General features: G+C 39.2%; 1 protein-coding gene across 1 annotated transcript in view; it reads right to left on the bottom strand.

Moving 5' to 3' along the window:
- The window catches only part of ARMH3 (armadillo like helical domain containing 3), a 175,519-nt gene that overhangs the window by 84,442 nt on the left and 70,362 nt on the right, over nt 1-20,715 (bottom strand). The window contains exon 23 of the mRNA XM_043597329.1: nt 8,379-8,454. Coding sequence (XP_043453264.1) covers nt 8,379-8,454 — 76 coding nt within the window. The remainder of the gene's footprint in view (nt 1-8,378; nt 8,455-20,715) is intronic.

The raw sequence follows: 20,715 nt of genomic DNA on the forward strand, positions 1-20,715 counted from the left end.
AGGGAGCGACAGAACCCAATCAGGATCCACTGCCAGCATAGTGCCTAAAGTGGGGCCCAAACCCATGAACCATGAGATCATGGCCTGAGCCAAGATGAAATCAAGGGTCAGATGTCTAACGGGCTAAGCCACCCAGGTGACCCAATAAATATTAAAATAATAATAATAATAATAATAATAGAAAACAATAAGGGTTGGCGATGATATGGAGAAATTGGAACCCTTAGGCATTGTTGGTGGGAATGTAAAATGGTGCAGCTACTGTAGAAAAGCGTTATGGTGATTCCCCCCAAAATGAAATTACCATAGATCAGCAATTCTACTTCTGGGTAGAAGAAAAGAAGAAAAAGCTAGGGCACCGGGTAGGCTTAGTCAGTTAAAGCCTCGGACTCTTGATTTCATGGTCTCACAGTTTGTGAGTTCAAGCCCTGTGTAAAGCTCTGTGCTGACAGCATGGAACCTGCTTGGGATTCTCTCTCTCTCTGCCCCTCCCCTGCTCTCTCTTTCAAAATAAGTAAATAAACTTTAAAAACAATAAAATAAACCTAAACAATAAAAAAAGAAGAAAAAGCAGGTTCTCAAATAATTGTACACCAATGTTCATAAAAGCATTATTCACAATGGCCAAAGAGTAGAAGCAAAGGGTGCATCGATGGATAAGTGGGTAAATAAAATGTGGTATACATACAATGGAATATTATTCAGTCTTTAAAAAAAATAGGAAGGAGGAGCTCCTGGCTGGCTCAGTCAGTGGAGCATGTGACTCTTGATCTTAAGGTTTTGCGTTTGAGCCCCACATTGAGTACAGAGATAACTTAAGAAAAAAAAGGAAAAAAGGATATTCTGATACATAACACAACACAGAACCTTGAGGACATTATGCTAAGTAAAATAAGTTGGTTATAAAAGCGCAAATATTGCTTAATTTCTCTTATATAAAGTTCCTATGGTAGTCAAACTCATAGACACAGAAAGCAGAATGGTGACTGCCAGGGGCTGAGGGGAGGAGGGAACGAGTTACTGTTTCAGTTTCAATTGAAGAATATGAAAGAGATGGCTCATAGTGATAGTTGCACAACAATGTGGGCTTACTTAATGCCACAGAAACATAGACTTAAAAATAGTTAAAATGGTAAATTTTATGTTATGTATATTTTCTTGAAATTTTCCTTTAAAAAGGCAAAGTGGAAAAAGACCCCAAAGAAATTTCAGATTGAGGTAAGGAGGGGTTTGATACACTAAAGTCGCACTTACCTAAAATCACAGCAGCCCCAAATAGTAATCTTAATATTTCGTTACAAATATCTGAATCTGCTCAACAAAGACTTCCTTACTGCATTGCAGTTCACCAAGCCCAGCTATGACCTAATGCAAAACCTCACTTGGCAACACAAACCAAGTTAGGGCAAAACAGATGATTAACCACATGGGATTCAGTGTTGGGTTTTTTATTTCTAGCTGTAGTCTTAAGAGATTAGGGAACAGCAACTATTAGAATAATATGTAATACTCCCAGTCACTGGGGAAACGATATTATAGCAGCCTCATTTTGGTGCTTTGTTTTAATCTGCATAATGCTTTTCATTCTATGTAATGGGGGATCAGCAGGGTCTGATTAACACAAGAAAGGTCATTACTGATAAATTCTAACCCAGGCGATAATGTAAGCCTGCCGGTCTGCCACTTCTGAGCAGACAACTGGACTAGAAGCTTATTTTCATGTACTTCTTGCTACTCAAGAGTCATCAGCCCAGTGCCTCTGCTCCTATCATTTGATTGCTTCGGTCCATATATACTTTTCATTAGACTAACTTGCATCCTTCAGCTGAAGTGCTTTGTGTCAAACCGTTCTTCCCCTCAACTCATCAGTACCCTTTCTGATAAAAGAACTGTGACTAAGGCAAATTCTGTAGCTCAAACAGGGTCATGGGCAAGAGGATTTGGGGGGACTCTGCCTGGCTGAGCGAGACCTTACATTCCCTTTCCAACCCTAACTCTGGACATCAACAGTGAATGTGCTCTCCCTGATTACTGCCTGAGGGCTTTTTTCCCATGACATTCAGAATTCTATATGCAGCCTGCTCCAAAGGGTGTTATGCTCAATGAACCCCCCTATCTAGAGACTGCTGAGAGCTATTCTTGTTCCCTAGCCTCCCTAGCAGAGTGTACATTTAAAGCTTTCCTCCTCCTCCTCCTCTTTTTTTTTTTTTTTTTTTGGAGGGAACATTTTTTAGGGTGAAGGAAAACAGCTACATAAGCACATAAGCAGGAAGTAGCGGGAGGACGGCTTCAGCACTGAAACAAAAAGATCATGGAGCAAACAGAGGGACGAGAGGCAAACTCACAAGGTGAACAATTATGAGACTTACAAAGAAATGCAATAAATTCTCATTCCAAACCCCAAGCTTGTTACTAACCACAGTAATATCTAAAAAGTCATTCTTGGGGTGCCTGGGTGGCTCAGTCGGTTGAGCCTCCGACTTCAGTTCAGGTCATGATCTCACGGTTCTTGAGTTCGAGCCCCGCGTTGGGCTCTGTGCTGACACCTCAGAGCCTGGAGCCTGCTTCAGATCCTGTGTCTCCCTCTCTCTCTGACCCTCCCCCATTCATGCTCTGTCTGTCTCTGTCTCAAAAATAAATAAACATTAAAAAAAATAAAAATAAAAAGTCATTCTTGCCAGTCCTGGAAGCCTAATGGATAAAAGGTCGTCATCAAAGAAAAACTAAACTTTAGGTTAATGCATTCCAAATAAAAGAAAAATTTAATATATTCATCATAGAGTTAAAACTTTATCCACCTTAAGAAAATTACAGATCAGAAGAAAAACCTATTTGCAGTGATTCAACCACTATTTCTGTGAGCAACCAGAGAATAGGATTGTGAACTTGGTGCTAATAAAATGCTAATTAAGTGAAAAGCATTAAGATGTTAACTTGAATAGATTCATTAAAGGGCTTCAAATTACTTACCTCGAAAGTTGGTTAGATGAAGGTCAGATTTTAGTCTCACATTTTTCTTTTTCTCTTTTGGCTAATTAGGTTAATAGTCAGCAGACCTCATCCTAAAGTATATGACCTCACTGGGGTAATCTGCTAAGTGGTGGCAGGAAATATTTAGCATAGGTGTCTCCAAGCAGAACTTCCCAAATGCCTTCCTTCCAGTCCTGTACGTGGCCCCTCAGAGTATTTTTCCTTTGTGGCCCAGCTGATGCGTGAAGGCATTTGAAGTAACAATTATACAAAGTGGATTTTCTTTTCAAAGTGGTATTTTTTTTTAAATTTTTTTTTCCACGTTTTTATTTATTTTTGGGACAGAGAGAGACAGAGCATGAACGGGGGAGGGGCAGAGAGAGAGCGAGACACAGAATCGGAAACAGGCTCCAGGCTCCGAGCCATCAGCCCAGAGCCTGACGTGGGGCTCGAACTCACGGACCGCGAGATCGTGACCTGGCTGAAGTCGGACGCTTAACTGACTGCGCCACCCAGGCGCCCCCAAAGTGGTATTTTAAAGATGAAGCAATAATATTTTATTTTCTTGAGGCAAAGCAAAGAACAACCTGCCCATGGAAAGGAACAAACACAGGGCTCTGTATGTTAATGACCTCAGGTGTTCTAATAAAATCAGTAGTTTCTCAAAAATACTAATTTGAAAAGATATATGCACTCCTATGTTTCCTGCAGCATTATTTACGTTGGCCAAGATACAGAAGCAACCCAAGTGTCCTTCAAGAGATAAAGGGATAAATTTGTGGTATATATACAAATACACTTTCACACAATGGAATATTACTCAGCCATAAAAAAGAATGAAATCTTGTCATTGGCAACAACATAGATGAACCTAGAGGATATTATGCTAAGTGAAATAAGTCAGAGAAAGACAAATACCATATGATTTCACTTACATATGAAATCTAAAAAACAAAACCAAAAAAGCAAAAAAACAAAAATAGACTAATAAATACAGACAACACACTGGTGGTTGCCAGATGGGTGGGGTTGGGGGATTGATGGTATAGGTAAAGGAGATTAAGACGTAAAAATGTCCAGTTATAAAATAAGTAAGTCACGAGGATGAAAAGTACAGCACAGGCAATACAATCAATAATACTAGAATAGCTTTGTATGGTAACAGACGGTAACTACACTTATCATGGTGAGCCCTGCACCATGAACAGAACTGTCAAATCACTATGTCGTATACCTGAAACTGATATAACATTGTATGTCAACTATAATTCAATTCAAAAAATAGCAGTTTCTAAGCAGCTGCATTTTAAGAATCTCTCTGAAGGATCAAACAGGAAGAGAGAGACAAATTGTTTAAACACAAATAACTCTGACAATTAAAGAACTAGCATGACTAAGCCACGAAAGACAAGTGAAAAGCAAACAGACTGACACTTGAGCAAATTTAGGCCTCCAAGCATGTGGAGGCAATTTTAATTTTCACTGTCACAATCTAAACTCCAAAGAACAGAAAAGTCTGCAGCCTTGCTTTTCACCTGCTGGTAAGATACTATGTTAATGTTGCTGTTAGATGTATTGCATTCCAGAAGATCTCAAAGACATAACTTGTAGTTGTCATCAACCGCCAAACCTGTTTGAGACCCTCTCAACTGTTAGATGTCTGAAAATTTCACATGCAGCCCAAACCCTTCCCCTGGTTATCAAAGAACATACTACAGGAGAGGTGGCTAAGAGTTCATTCACTCTTCCTTAGAAATCCCTTCCAGGTATGGGATCAGCACAAACAATCTTTATGACAACAGAAGTAAATGTTACACACTATCATAGTTTTACTGCTAAGCCTTTATATACCCTTGATAATAAACTTGGTGGTCAATAGTTAAACATCCCACAGTATCCCTGGGAGACCCAAGGGGCCAATTTTCTGACACGTGTTGGGCTCCATGCTGATAGCACGGAGCCTGCTTGGGATTCTTTCTCCCTCTCTCTCTACCCCTCCCTCACTTGCATGCAGACGTCCATGCACATGCTGTCTTAAAAAAATAAACTTAAGGGGCGCCTGGGTGGCTCAGTCGGTTAAGAGTCCGACTTCGGCTCAGGTCATGATCTCACAGTCTGTGAGTTCGAGCCCCAGATTGGGCTCTGTGCTGACAGCTCGGAGCCTGGAGCCTGCTTCCAATTCTGAGTCTCCCTGTCTCTCTGCCCCTCCCCCGCTCATGCTCTGTCTCACTCTCTCTCTCTCTCTCTGTAAAAAATAAACATTAGGGACGCCTGGGTGGCGCAGTCGGTTAAGCGTCCGACTTCAGCCAGGTCACGATCTTGCGGTCCGTGAGTTCGAGCCCCGCGTCGGGCTCTGGGCTGATGGCTCAGAGCCTGGAGCCTGTTTCCGATTCTGTGTCTCCCTCTCTCTCTGCCCCTCCCCTGTTCATGCTCTGTCTCTCTCTGTCCCAAAAATAAAATAAACGTTGAAAAAAAAAAATTAAAAAAAAAAAAAACATTAAAAAATAATAATAATAAACTCAAAAAAAAAGTCTGCCCACACACAAAAAAAGCAAAACATCTTTTAAGGTTGTTAACATCTTAACTTTTTATACAAGGGACAAATGAAGACATACCTAGGAAACATTCTAAGGAAGGCTCAAAATGCTAGACCTAAAAACAGTATGCAATTCCTCAAAAAATTAAACACAGAATTATCACATGATCCACGAATTCCACCCCTAAATATATTCCCAGAAGAAGTGAAAGCAGGGACTGGAGGGACTGTACACCCATGTACAAACAACTAAAAGGTGGAAGCAACCCACTTGGGATTTCATCAGTGGATGAATGGATAAACAAAATGTGGCATATACATGCAATTGGAATATTATTCAGCCTTAAAAAGGAAAGAAATTCTGACACTTGCTACAACGGAGAAGAATCTTAAATATATTATGCTAAGTGAAATGGCCAGTATCTTAAGAGTTGACAAAGTGCTCTCACATACATTATATAATTCTCACAACTATTTCCCTGTGAAACGTGACCTCCATTTTGCAGATAGTAGAAAGAGGTCCAGAGAAGATAAGTAACTTGCTCAAGGTCACACATTAAGTGGTAGCCACAAAAATTTTAAATCCAGTTTCTCTAATTCAAATTTCCATGCTCCTTTCAATACATCATACTGAGTTTTCTGTTTACCTCCATGGCAACTCTACAGGACCATTACTGTACAGAAGAAAGAGCCCTGGAGCGCCAGGCCGGCTCTGTTGGTGGAGTGTATGGCTCTTGATCTCAGGATTGGGAGATCGAGACCCAAGTTGGGTGCAGAGATTTCTTAAACATAAAGAACTTCCAGAAGAAAGAGCCCTGAGTCCTGGACTTGGGAGTTAAAGGACTTATGATTCTCAGCTTTGCCAAATAACAACTGTGGGACTTTCTGCAATTCACAATATCTTTGAGACTCAGTTTCCTCATTGGAAAAAGTGTATTTTTAAAAGTTTGTAATATACTCTTTAGAGTTTGAATATCGAAGAAGAAGACAGTATATAAAAGAGCACAAAGTTTAGCACTTGGTAAGTGAAAATAAATGTCAGAAAGAAAAAAAAGTAAACTTTAGCTGGCTTAGCATCACCGGTATATTGCCTTAATCTGGCTTTAGTGATAAGTGACATCCAAACGCATTTTTCCTGTATTCTCTTGAGAAAAATGACTGGATCCTTGATACTTCTGACATATACTCCCAAGTGAAATTCATTAGCAACAGTGAAAATGATGTAACTATTCTCTGCAGCAAGTTCATCAAGGAAATGTGAGGAATGAAAGTCAAGGTATAGGCCTGACAGACACTTGCAAAGAAAAGAAAGAGGTCATGGTTATAGGCATCTGCTCAAAGTTCAGCCCAATGCTTTCTGGGCTATTCAGAGAAGCACAGGCCAAAAGCTTCAATCAGCTATTTGACGGCCCTTGGGAAGAATAAGGACAATGGCCAAGCCAGAAGCCACTGAAAGGGAAAGCAACAAAGTAGAAGATAAAGCAAGCATAAAGGAATGTGATCAAGGAAACAGGTCCCAGATGAAAAGGAGCTGCCTGGAAAGCCTAAGTAAATACATGAATAAATAAACACAACATAAATTATACTGGTATGAACTTCATACTCTAGCCCAGAATCTGGAGCTTCTTTCAAACACCCACATTTGTCACACTGCCCTTGGGTCACAAAGGGATATTTGGGAGAAGACAGTTTGTAATTCCTGATTCTTACAGAAAATCACATTTATCATAAGCACTCACTACAGTATCTGGTTTATTTGCTAGGTACGGATATGCATTTGTGAGATTTATAAAACTGTGTTTGCGGCAAAATGTCTCTGGGGTCAGGTAAGGCAGATCAACCTTCAGTGCAATCTTGTTAGCACATCTCACCCCCATGCCCCCTCATTCCAGCTCTCCCAACACACACATTTCACACTTTTCCTTTTGTTCCCAGACGTGCCAAATACTGCTGTAAATCACTAAGGGACATTTTACCTTTAAAAAAGGGAAAGAGAGAGAGAGGAAAAAAGAATAGAAAAGAAAGATACAGAAATAAACACTAAATCCCAGCTCTGTCACATATAAGAATTTATACCAAGTTGTAGACGTGCATTACTATTGCTGGGAATGTCTGGCAAGGCTTACATCTGGAGCTAAATCAAGTTTCCCCATCTGTTGGGTTTGCCTCTTCTACTCAGTGTTAATTTTTCAATTGTTTGCAAGAACAATTTAATAAATGTTGAGAAAATGGGAAATGATAGGCACAAAGGGAGCGAGGAATGTAAGGAAAGTGAGCTTGAGATTTCATGATACTGAAAGCACATTCTCTCCATTTACAAACAGCTCATTCCTATGAGTATGTGGTATTTCCTCAAGACCCTAAACCAAACTCCATGCCTGAATCAATTTTACCCAATACATATAGCACTCTGTAATTGCCTTGCTGTTTCATAAGGAAACTAAAATAACTTAGCCCCATGAGCTCCATTTGCCTCTGTTTACCACAAATAGAAAGAGCCATGTAAAGCAAAACGTCAAAGTTCCAGATCCCCATGAGTCATTCACTGAACTCACGGAGGATGGCAGAAAAAATTTTTCAGAGAAAATGGCCTATACACAGAAAACACTTTGGCAACAGCGATGCTTGAAAAGGGCTTGCAACCGTCTCTTGGTAAGAAAATTCATAGTACAGCACTGTGAGTTATTTCAATATGACAATATGAAAGTCTCACGCATTCCTGCTTTTCTTGATCAAGTACGACATTTCTTCCACTCCTACAGGCATCAGGGTTTAAAATAGCAGTGGTGTTCAACACACTCCACTCAGAAAGGTACAATAAACCTCAAGATGAGCCAAGGAGCTCTGAGAGGGGTAAATTCTCATTCCTTACCTGATATTAACCAATGCATGCGTCACCTTGCTAGCTGCTTCTTTCCATTGGCCTGCATTGGTAGAAAGCCTCAGAACTGTAAGGAAGAAAAGAACAAAGATCTGTCAGATTCCTGGTACAAAATACAAACATGAGGGATAAAGACACATCTCAGAAGAATACTATTAGAATAACCAAACGGAGCCTATACCAAGGTTCTGATTAAAACATCCTCATCTCAGAGAAAAATATAAGGGCTTATTCTCAACTATCTTCACCAGGATTTTTTCTTCTCTAAATTTTTTTCACTTTCTATCAAAATACTCCTCTTCTACACTGGGTTCCCCTCCATCTACTCCCTACTAACAGGTTTCCATACTTGGTTTTTACATTCGTTTAAAATATACACCAAGGTGGTAATATGAGGCTAACCTGGCTGCCACAGTTATCATTTCTGTATTTGCTGGGGCTGATTCAATGGAAGTGGCTGGCTGATTAAGTATCCCCTCCTGCTCCATACATATCTTTCTCCCAAAGGTCTAAGCTGGGTCAAACAGAACAAATAATCTTGCTAGATAGAGGATGGTCATGTTTCAAACAAGGAGTAACCTGTTTGCGGCGCCTGGGTGGCTCAGTTGGTTAAGTGTCTGACTTCAGCTCAAGTCATGATCTCACCGTTCAGGAGTTCAAGCCCCGCGTTGGGCTCTGTGTTGACAGCTCAGAGCCTGGAGCCAGAACTCTCTCTGACCCTCCACTGCTCATGCGCTCTCTCTCTCTCTCTCTCTCTCTCTCTCTCTCTAAAATAAATAAACCTTCAAAAAAAATTAAAAAAAAAAAAAAGACGTAACCTGTCTTAGCTCTTCTGATTTAACTGTGTGACCTGGAACATGAATCAACAGGAATATTCTTCCCTTTCTGACCAGATTCTATCTCTTTTCCACACTTACCAACAGGAGGAAAGACGATGGAAATATAGAACATCCTCTATCATGCTGAACTTCAGGACCATACAGTACAGTACTGATATAATTTTAGAAAAGAGACAAACCAGCACAACTGCACCTTGAAAGAGCAAGCACATGGTGGGCACTCCACGTACATGTGTTTAATGAAGGAATAGCTAATAAGAGCTACAGTTTACTATGTGTCAAGAAGTGAACCAACTTAGGTTATATGCAATATAGCAAAGAGATGAGGAAAACAGAGACTCAGAGGAGCCAATTGATCTAAGTACATTCACTTGTATGTAACCAAGCTAGAGTTCAAACCTGGAGGGTATGACTCTAGGGCATGTGTGTATAGTGAATGGTTATGAGTATTAACCCTGAAGCTAACTGTCAAAAGTCCAGTTCCAGCCCCTGCCATTTATGAGACAATTACAGCAATACTTACAGGGAAGGATTATTGTGAAAATTAAATAAGTTAATATATATAAAGCCTTAGATCAGTGCCTGGCACATAGTAAATGTTATAAGTATTAGCTATTATTATTTAAATAAACTGCCTCCCAAACAAATGAATGAATATATCTGAGATTTTCCCAAAAGAAGGAAAGAGGAGCCTAACAACATTAGGAAATATGTAATCAATTTGCCCAGGAACTTTGTTTTTTTTTTTTTTTTAAAGATTTATTTATTTTTGAGAGAGAGAGCACAAGTGGGGAAGGGGCAGAGAAGGGGGGACAGAAGATCCAAAGCAGACTGTGTGCTTCATCAAGACCGATGCAGGGCTCAGACTCACGAATCATGAGATCATGACCTGAGCCGGTCAGATGCTCAACCAACTGAGCCACCCAGGCACCCCAGCACAGGAACTTGATACCTGAGTACCATCACTACCTACTCCTGCCCAAGATTCCAGCAAGGAGAGCAGCAGCTCTATCGGAGGGAAGGCCTATGGCTGTAGCAGGGAAAGGAAACTCATCTTGCTGCTCTGCATCTGTTCCAGCAATACCTCATTTTTATAAATTCATGCAATTTTATGAAAGAGAATATGGAAGCCTTAATAAAACATATTATCAGAACACTGATTTTCTAATTTACAAGATTTAGTGCAGGGGAAGTTGGTATAGTTCCAAGTTAAAGCTCCTCAGTCTGAAATCCAGTTTCACCCAGTGTACATGCAAATTTATTCATGTAATGAACACAACTGTTACAGCAAGTCAGACGTATCTTTTCCAACTCAACTGTGGAACTAATGAGATAGCTTTGTTTTTCACGAGATCCTCTACTAGATCATAGATTCTCTGATGGTGGGGACCAAAACATATATGGAACTGAGCTGAATCTTCTGCTCTTTATTTCAGAGAGGTATTTAACTCTGTACATGGATTATTTCTCTGTAACATTCTGTCAGCTCTGTTCCTTAGTGAACAAGCGCCAGATGACATCATCAATGCATTTCCTTTGGAAATGCCATAGGCTTTTATATTCTTTTCTAGGTTACCAAATTTAAACACAAAATTATTTCAAAATGCCCTAAAAGCCTCAAGCTAAGGTAATCATTTATGTTGTAAATTATGGTTCACAAAATAACATATTACACAGCCATTTTAAAAAGAGACGTTAATAGTAAAGACTGGAAACAACCATAATTTCCATGAAAAGAATAAATAAACTAAACCCACACTATACAAAAAAAAGAGAGAAAGACTTAAGAGAATTACAAAAGAAGGAAAATATTTTATGACATATAGTTTTAAAAAACATAAAATAGAAGGATAACATGATTACAACTATGTAAAACTATGCATACATGTAGGCTAATACGTAACTATGAAAACAATGGTGGTAGTAGAAAAAAGAGATTGTAAAAGTTTTTAGTTTTTCCATCTTGCTTTTTCTTAAGTATTTGTAATAATCTTTTTTAATAAAAAAAAGTTCAAAATATGGTATCATTCATTCACGGTTCAGAGCAGCTCCTGTGGAGGGCCTTCCTATTCAGTGGACTTCACTGCAGAAAATTATCATAGGAATATTAAGTGTGTGCTTTTATCAAAAATGTTTCAGTGAGCCTTCCTCTTCTAGCATGACAGGAGAACAAGACATAATCTACCCTCCTACCTTAAATAACAGAACAGTAGATGAAATATATGAAACAACAATCACCAGACACTGGACAACAGGCATACAGAACTGTGATCCCTGAAGAAAAAAAAAACAAAAAAACAACAAGGTGAGCCCCACTATTACCCCAGCTTCCTGCATGAAGAAGTTTTCTAGCCTGTGGAGCAGGAAGGAGGAACATAAACAGAATCCACAAGTCATGCCAAGCTGAGGACATAGAGATCAACATTTGGAGAGGCCAAGACACCTAGAATTTGTGGGTGAGAGTACTATAGAAGAGGGAGTTTGACAGAGAGCTCTGGAGGTCTACAGAAGGGTCCTCTTACACCTTTAACTGAATATTGATCCACATACATGGAAGAGGAAAATACTCAAGGCTGGGCACAAAGAACCAGTGGAAAGAAAAAGAAATTGTAAAGCTCATGGAGGGTACCACAAATAAAATAATTTGTCTTACCACCACTCATACATGGGTTGTCAGACAGAATCTGCAGATGAGTACTGCATTAGTAATGGAGCCAAATTAGTCCATGTGAAAGATTGCTCTCAACCTCCCCTGACAACCCTTAAATGCAAACCTAAAAGGATAAAACTGATTCCACATAACGCAACCCCACTCTAAATTTTTTTTAGTGTTTATTCATTTTTGAGAGATGGAGAGAGACAGAGCATGAGTGGGGGAGGGTCAAGAGAAAGAGGGAGACACAGAATCTGAAGCAAGCTCCAGGCTCCAACATGTCAGCGCAGAGACCGACGCAGGGCTCAAACCCATGAACCACGAGATCATGACCTGAGCTGAGGTCGCACGCTTCACTGACTGAGCCATTCAGGCGCCCCAAAACAAGCCCATTCTAGAACAAAGGTTAACATTATATAAAAATATGTCACAAAATCTAGCACTCATAACATTAAAATCACAATGTTCAAAATCCAATTTTAAAATGACCGGGCATTCAAAGAAACAGAAAAACATAAACCATAAAGAGAAAAATCAGTTAATAGAAACAGATCTAAACATGAAGAAAAATAGCAGAATTAGCAGAAAAGGACATTAAAACAACTATTGTAAATATGCTCCATATTCTCAGGAAAATTGAGGAAAATACAAATACAATGAGGAAAGTAGTGGACATATTAAAAAGAAGTCCAAACAGAACTTTTAAGGAAGAAATAAACCTTGTGGAATGCAAACTACACTGGAAAAAATGAACTAAGATTACTGAGATTAATGGCATATTTAAAAAATACAGAAGAGGCATCTAAATTGGGAAGGAAGAAGTAAAGCTATCACTATTTGCAGAGACATGATACTATATACAGAAACACTAAAGACTCCACCAAAAAACTACTAGAACCAATACATAAGTTCAGTACAGTAGCAAGATACAAAATTAATATACAGAAATATGCTGTGTTTTCATACACTAATAACTAACAATCAGAAATAGAAATTAAGAAAACAATCTCATTTACAATTGCATCAAAAAGAATAAAATACCTAGGAATAAATTTAACTTAGGAGGTAAAAGACCTGTACTCTAAGAACTCTAAGACACTGATGAAAGAAACTGAAGAGGACACAAATAAATGGAAAGATATACCATGCTCATGGACTGGAAGAATTAAATCTATTAAAATGTCCATACTACCCAAAGCCATCTACAGATTCAATGCAATCCCTATCCAAATACCAACAGCATTTTTCACAGAAATAGAACAAATAATCATAAAATTTGTATGGAACCACTAAAGACCCTGAATAGCCAAAGCAATCTTGAGAAAGAAGAGCAAACCTGGAGGTATCCTGCCCCCCAGATTTCAACTTTTACTACAAAGCTACAGTGACCAAAACAGCATGGTACTAGCACAAACAGAGACACAGATCAATGAAACAGAGTAGAGAACCCAGAAATAAATTGACGTCTATATGGTCAATTAATCTATGACAATGGAGGCAAAATATACAATGGAGAAGAGACAGTCTCTTTAATAAATGGTGTTGGGAAAACTGGATAGCTAAATGCAAAAAGAAAGAAAGAAAGAAAGAAAGAAAGAAAGAAAGAAAGAAAGAAAGAAAGAAAGAAAGAAAGAAAGAAAGAAAGAAAAGAAAGAAAGAAAGAAAGAAAGAAAGAAACTGGACCATTTCCTTACACCATACACAATAAACTCAAAATGGATTCAAGACCAAAATGGAACACCCAAAACCATAAAACTCCTAAAAGAAAATATAGGCAGTATTGATTGGAAGAACAAATATTGCTAAAATGTTGATACTACCCAAAGCAAGATACATATTCAATGAAATCCCTATCAAAATAACACCAGCATTCTTCACAGAGCTAGAACAAACAATCCTAAAATTTGTATGGAACCAGAAAAGACACCAAATAGCCAAAGCAGTCCTGAAAAAGAAAACACAATCTGGAAGCATCACAATTCCAGACTTCAAGCTGTACTACAAAGCTGTAATCATCAAGACAGTATGGTACTGGCACAAAAACAGATAGGTAGATCAATAGAACAGAATAGGGAACCCAGAAATGGACCTACAAACGTATGGCCAACTGATCTTTGACAAAGCAGGAAAGAATATCCAATGGAAAAAAGACAATCTCTTCACCAAAAGGTATTGGGAAAACTGGACAAGCAGAAAAATGAACCTGGAGCACTTTCTTACATCATACACAAAAATAAACTCAAAATGGATGAAAGACCTGACCGTAAGAAAGGAAGCCATCAAAATCCTAGAGGAGAAAAAAGGCAAAAACTTCTTTGACCTCGGCTGCAGCAATTTCTTACTTGACATGTTTCCAAAAGCAAGGGAAATAAAAGCAAAAATGAACTATTGGGACCTCATCAAGATAAAAAGCTTCTGCACGGCAAAGGAAACAGTCAACAAAACTAAAAGGCAACCGACAGAAAGGAAGAAGATATTTGCAAATGACATATCAGATAAAGGGTTAGTATCAAAAATCTATAAAGAACTTACCAAACTCAACACCTGAAAAATGAATAATCCAGTGAAGAAATGGGCAGAAGATATGAATAGATATTCTTCCAAAGAAGACATCCAAATGGCTAACAGACACATGAAAAGATGCTCAACACCGCTCATCATCAGGGAAATATACATCAAAATTACATTGAGATACCACCTCACACCAGTCAGAGTGGCTAAAATTAACAACTCAGGAACAACAGATATTGGCAAGGATATGAAGAAAGGGAAACCCTCTTGCATTGCTGGTGGGAATGCAACTGGTACAGCCACTCTGGAAAACAGTGTGGAGGTTCCTCAAAAAATTAAAGATTGAATTACCCTATGACTCAGCAATAGCACTAATAGGAATTTATCCAAAGGATACAGGAGTGCTAATTCAAAGGGGCACATATACCCCGAGGTTTACAGCAGCACTATCAACAATCGTCAAATTATGGAAAGAGACCAAGTGTCCAGCAACTGGTAAATGAATAAGGAGATGTGATACACAAACACACACACACACACACACACACACACACACACACACACACACACAGGAATACTACTTGGCAATGAAAAAGAATGAAATCTTGCCATTTGCAATGTGGATGGAACTGGAGGGTATTATGCTAAGTGAAATAATTCAGCCAGAGAAAGACAGGTATCATATGTTTTCCCTCATATGCAGAAGTTGAGAAACTTAACAAAGACCATGGGGGAAGGGAAAGAAAAATATATATATAGTTACAAACAGAGAGGGATGCAAACCATAGGAGACTTTTAAATACAGAAAACAAACTGAGGGTGGAAGGGAGTGGGGGGGGTGAGGGGCAGGGCAAATGGGTGATGGGCATTGAGGAGGGCACTTGTTGGGATGAGCACTGGGTGTTTTATGCAAGTGATGAATCATGGGAATGTACTCCTGAAGGCAAGAGCACATTGTATACATACAATGTATGTTAACTAACTTGACAATAAATTATATATAAAAATTTTTTTTAATAAATAAATAAAACCCACATAAGTGATAAAGGACTAGTAGGCAAAATATACAAAGAAATCTCACATCTCAAAAATAAAAAAACAACCAATTCTCCTTATAGAAGAACTCTAGGGGCGCCTAGGTGGCTGAGTCGGTTAAGCATTCGACTTCGGCCCAGGTCACAATCTCATGGTTCACAAGTTTGAGCCTGGCCTCGGGTTCTGTGCTGACAGCTCAGAGCCTGGAGCCTGCTTCAGATTCTGGGTCTCCCTCTCTCTCTACCCCTTCCCCACTTGCACTCTCTCCCTCTCTCAAAAATAAAAAAACATTTAAAAAAAATTTTTTTAAAGAACTCTAATTTATGGAGATACTCTCTCCCCTCAAGGAGGTGGAGCTTAACCTCCCCACAGCTAATACCAACTGTAGTGCTAACTGCATTTACTGACTTGCTTCCAAAGAAAAGAGTACAGAAAGGGAGGAAAAACCACAACTATGCACCAGAGAAACTTTGCAAACACTACCCTAACCAAGTGATAAAGGTTAATATCACCAGTGATAAGTCATGTTGATAATATACACCCAAATGTAATGAAAAGACCACTCTGACTTTGTGGCATTCTTCCTCAAAAGCTAGAACCCCAGTCCAACCCTGAGTAAATCATGAGACAAACCTAAACTGAGGAAGATTCTCCTCAAAACTGTCAAGGTCATGAAAAACAAGGAAACACCAAGAAACTATCAGACAAGAAGAGACTAAAGAGACATTAGGACTAAATGTAACATGGATGGAATCCTGGAATGCAAAAGGGACATTAGAGGAAAAATTAGAATCCAAATAAAGTCTAGGGTTTAGTGTGTGTGTGTGTGTGTGTGTGTGTGTGTGTGTGTGTGTGTTAAGAAAACACATATCATAAAACTTACCATCTTAACCATTTTTAAATGTATTGTTCAATAGTGTTAAGTATACTTACATTGTTACAAAACAGGTCTCCAGAACCTTTTTATCTTGAAGAACTGAAGCTCTATACCTATTAAACAACTCCTTTTGCACCCTCCCCCATCCCTTGGTAACCACCATTCTTTTTTTTTTTTTTCAAGTTTACTTATTTATTTTGAAACACAGAGAAAGAACGTGGGAGGAAGAAGGGTAGAGAGAGGGAGAGAGAGAGAATTTCAAGCTGACAGCACAGAGCCCAATGTGGGGCTTGAACCCACGAATCGTGAGATCATGACCTGAGCCTAGATCCAGAGTCAGATGCTCAACCGACTGAGCCACCCAGGTGCCCCTCTACTTTCTGTATCTATGAATTTGACTACCTTAGATATCTCACATAAGTGGGAGCATACAGTATTGTCCTTTTGTGACTGGCCGGTTTCACTTAGCATGATGTTCTCAATGCTCATCCACACTGTAGAATGTAACAGATTTCTTTCCTTTTTAAGGGTGCACAGTATTCCATTAAATGTATATGCCACATTTTATTTATCCATTCACCCATTAATGGATGTCTGGGTTGCTTTTATCTCTTGGCTATGGTGACTAGTGCTGCTATGAACATGGGTATGCAATTTTTTTTAAATGGACAAAAGATCTTCAAAACTAAAGAATATGGCAGAAAGAAACAGGAAAGATGATCAACCTCATTATTCATTAGGGAAATGCAAATTAAAACCATAAAGAGATCTTGCCACACACCTGTAAGAAGCCAAAAACAACCAACCAAACACACAAACCAGTACTGATTAGGATATGGAACGACTGTAACTCTTGCATATTGCTGAGGGGAATGTAAAATAGTTCATCTCTTTGGAAAACAGTTTGGTGTTTTCTTTATAAGAAACATATACTTGGGGCCTGGGTGGCGCAGTCGGTGGAGCGTCCAACTTCAGCTCAGGTCATGATCTCACTGCTCGTGAGCGAGCCCTGCGTGGGGCTCTGTGCTGACAGCTCAGAGTCTGGAGCCTGCTTCGGATTCTGTGTCTCCCTCTCTATGCCCCTCCCCTGCTTGCACTCTGTCTCTCTCTCAAAAACAAATAAACATTAAAAAATTAAAAAAAAAAAAAAAAGTCAGGATGCCCAACCAACTGGGTTGAGCACCCCATTTAAAAAAAAAAAAAAAAGAAACATATACTTAACCATGATAGCCAAAAATCCATTCAGAGGTATGTCACCAAGTGAAATAAAAGCTTGTGTTCATATAAAACCCTGTACAATAATGTTTACAGGAGCTTTATTCATAATCGCTAAAATCTGGAACCTCTCAATGTCCTTCAACCTAGAAATGGATAAATCAAGCTGGCATAGTCTTACAATGGGATTTATTCTATGATAAAAAGGAATAAACTACTGATATATGCATCAACATAGATGAATTCCAAATGAATTACTGTGTAAAAGAAGCCAGACCCAAAAGACTATATGACCTCATCTTTGGGGTTTTTTGAAAGAGCAAAACTATGAAAAAGAAAAACAAAAAACAAAAAACCCCACAAAACTCTGGGGTCAGGGAACAGGTTAGTGGCTACTACAGGTTTAGGATGAGTGAAGGAGCTGACCTCACAAGAGCACAAGAGAACTTTCTGGGATGATGACACTTTCACTTCTTCATTTTTTTGTGATAATTACACTTCCACACAGTTGTCAAAACTCAGAACTATACATTAAAAAGGGTGCATTTTACTATATATGGAAGTATACCTTTAAAAACCTGACTTGGGGCGCCTGGGTGGCGCAGTCGGTTGGGCGTCCGACTTCAGCCAGGTCACGATCTCGCGGTCTGTGAGTTCGAGCCCCGCGTCAGGCTCTGGGCTGATGGCTCAGAGCCTGGAGCCTGTTTCCGATTCTGTGTCTCCCTCTCTCTCTGCCCCTCGCCCGTTCATGCTCTGTCTCTCTCTGTCCCCCCCAAAGATAAATAAACGTTGAAAAAAAAAAAATTTTTTTTTTAAATTAAAAAAAATAAAAATAAAAAAAAAATAATAAAAATAAAAATAAAAATAAAAAAAAAATAAAAACCTGACTTAAGGGGCGCCTGGGTGGCGCAGTCGGCTAAGCGTCGGACTTCAGCCAGGTCACGATCTCGCGGTCCGTGAGTTCGAGCCCCGCGTCGGGCTCTGGGCTGATGGCTCAGAACCTGGAGCCTGTTTCCGATTCTGTGTCTCCCTCTCTCTCTGCCCCTCCCCCGTTCATGCTCTGTCTCTCTCTGTCCCAAAAATAAATAAACACTGAAAAAAAAAAAAAATTTAAAAACCTGACTTAAAAAACTAAATGTTTTTTCATCATACTTTTCATAAAATGGAAAGCACTGAAACATGCTCTGTTTGTTGTATTTCATTTAGTGAAATTTCTCATTTTCCTATTTGCGCTCACCTGGTTAACATTTTAATTCCCTTGTCAGATGTGAGCATGCCCAGATATCTCCTCTTATCTTGTTGCTGTAGCTACAAAGGCTTACCTCATTTGACTGTGCACATGGCCCAGCTGAGTAGGTATGTCAGGCTTCTATAAAATATCTCCCCCACTCCAACTCTCCTTCCTTTCCTCACTGAAAGACATCTTTATTCATCTATTAATGGTTGCTAAGACCTCTGGGGTAGCTTTTCACCCTCAGAAAATTCCAAATTCTTGAAAACAAGGATATAGATAAAGCTGGGCGGACGCAAACCCCACAAGGAACACTGAGCACATTTGACAATAGGAAGTCTGCTAGAGGGTTCTCATAGAACACTTAATAGCTCCTAAAAAAAAAAAAAAAAGACCATGTGTCTTGATGTGACAACTGGAACTTGCTATCCTCAGGGGAACTGACCTGATGCTAAAGCTGTTATTCTGAGAATAAGAGAGGAGAAACAGAAAACACCTGGTCCTTGCAAACACTGAGCAATGGATCACACCTTTCTGGAGTTGTCATTCCTTAGAATTCTTGCCAGGTGAAATAATCTTCCTATTGTTTAAGGTAGTTTAAGTCAGTTTTTGATACTTGCAGTTGAAAACATCCTACTGACACAAGGCCTTACTTCCACTGCCAAAGACATCACAGCAAAGCTATACACGCCTCTCAAAAGTTTTCCTCTACTGCTCTAAAAAATAAAATATATTACAAAAAATTTTGCTCCTCCTGGGCAATCCTTCTTTTCTACTGTTTGCTTCTACTCTTTCTCCTAGTACTTGTTCCAAATCCCCTCTAGTTTTCTCAAGATATGAGAGTTTTCACAAATAGTCTCAACAAAAGGGATAAAGCAAACCAATCTGTAGTGACAGGAAGCAGATCGGTGGTTGCAGAGACAGAAAGCAAGGGATAAGGGTGGTAAGAGGCGGCAGGAGGGACATACAGGGATATAGGGAAACTTTTGGTAAATGACAGATATGTTCATTATCTTGTTTTTCCTTTTTTTTTTTTTAAATGTTTATTTATTTTTTGAGAGAGAGACAGACATAGAGTGCAAGAGGGGAAGGGGCAGAGAAAAAGGGAGACACAGAATATAAAGCAGGCTCCAGGCTCTGAGCTGTCAGCACAGGGCCCGATGCAGGGCTCAAACTCATGAACCGCAAGATCATGACTTGAGCCAAAGTTGGACGTTTAACCGCCTGAGCCATCCAGATGCCCCATATATGTTCATTATCTTGATTGTAGTGATAGCTTCAGGTACATATATGTATGTCAAAACTCATCAAATACTGTATACTTTCAACACGTGTAGTTTATTATATATCAATTCTACCTTAATAAAGCTAGTAAATTAGGTTTTTGGGTTTTTTTTTAAATAGCTTTAGTGAAGGGCTTTCTGCTTCTGTGCAATCTATAGAAACCTTTCCTAACCCTTCCAACTCCAGGTAGGTCTGACTAGACTCTTCACTCAAATTGACAGGGATACAAGTCCTCTTTCAGAAATAAGTTATATTTACTATGGCCGCAGAGTAAATTTTCATTGAGCCAATCACCAAAAGGTTTGCAAGAGCAATTTTTATCTAATGCCCACTTCCTCTTGTATGTTATGCTAAAAATACATAGGTACATTAAAACTCTTTAAAATCCTGTACCTTCTCAAATCACACAATGTTCCTTTGGGATTCAAGCTCTTCTATTTATGCTGTCAATTTCCACCCACTCTTTCACTCCCATCTCACTAACAGTCACTAAATCCACAGGCCTCCCTATTCTCTCTCCCTCTCTCTCTCTCATAAACATAAGGGCTACAGGGCTGCTAACCAGCTTTCTACTGCAATCAGCTTTGAGTGCCTAAAAGCAAAGAACTGCACATACAACTTCCTATTTACTGAGAAGAGAAGACTTCTGTATTTCTATGCCAAGCAGGGCACCAAGCAACCAG

Source organism: Prionailurus bengalensis, chromosome D2 (genome assembly GCF_016509475.1).
Source record: "Prionailurus bengalensis isolate Pbe53 chromosome D2, Fcat_Pben_1.1_paternal_pri, whole genome shotgun sequence".
Taxonomy (NCBI): Eukaryota; Metazoa; Chordata; class Mammalia; order Carnivora; family Felidae; genus Prionailurus; species Prionailurus bengalensis.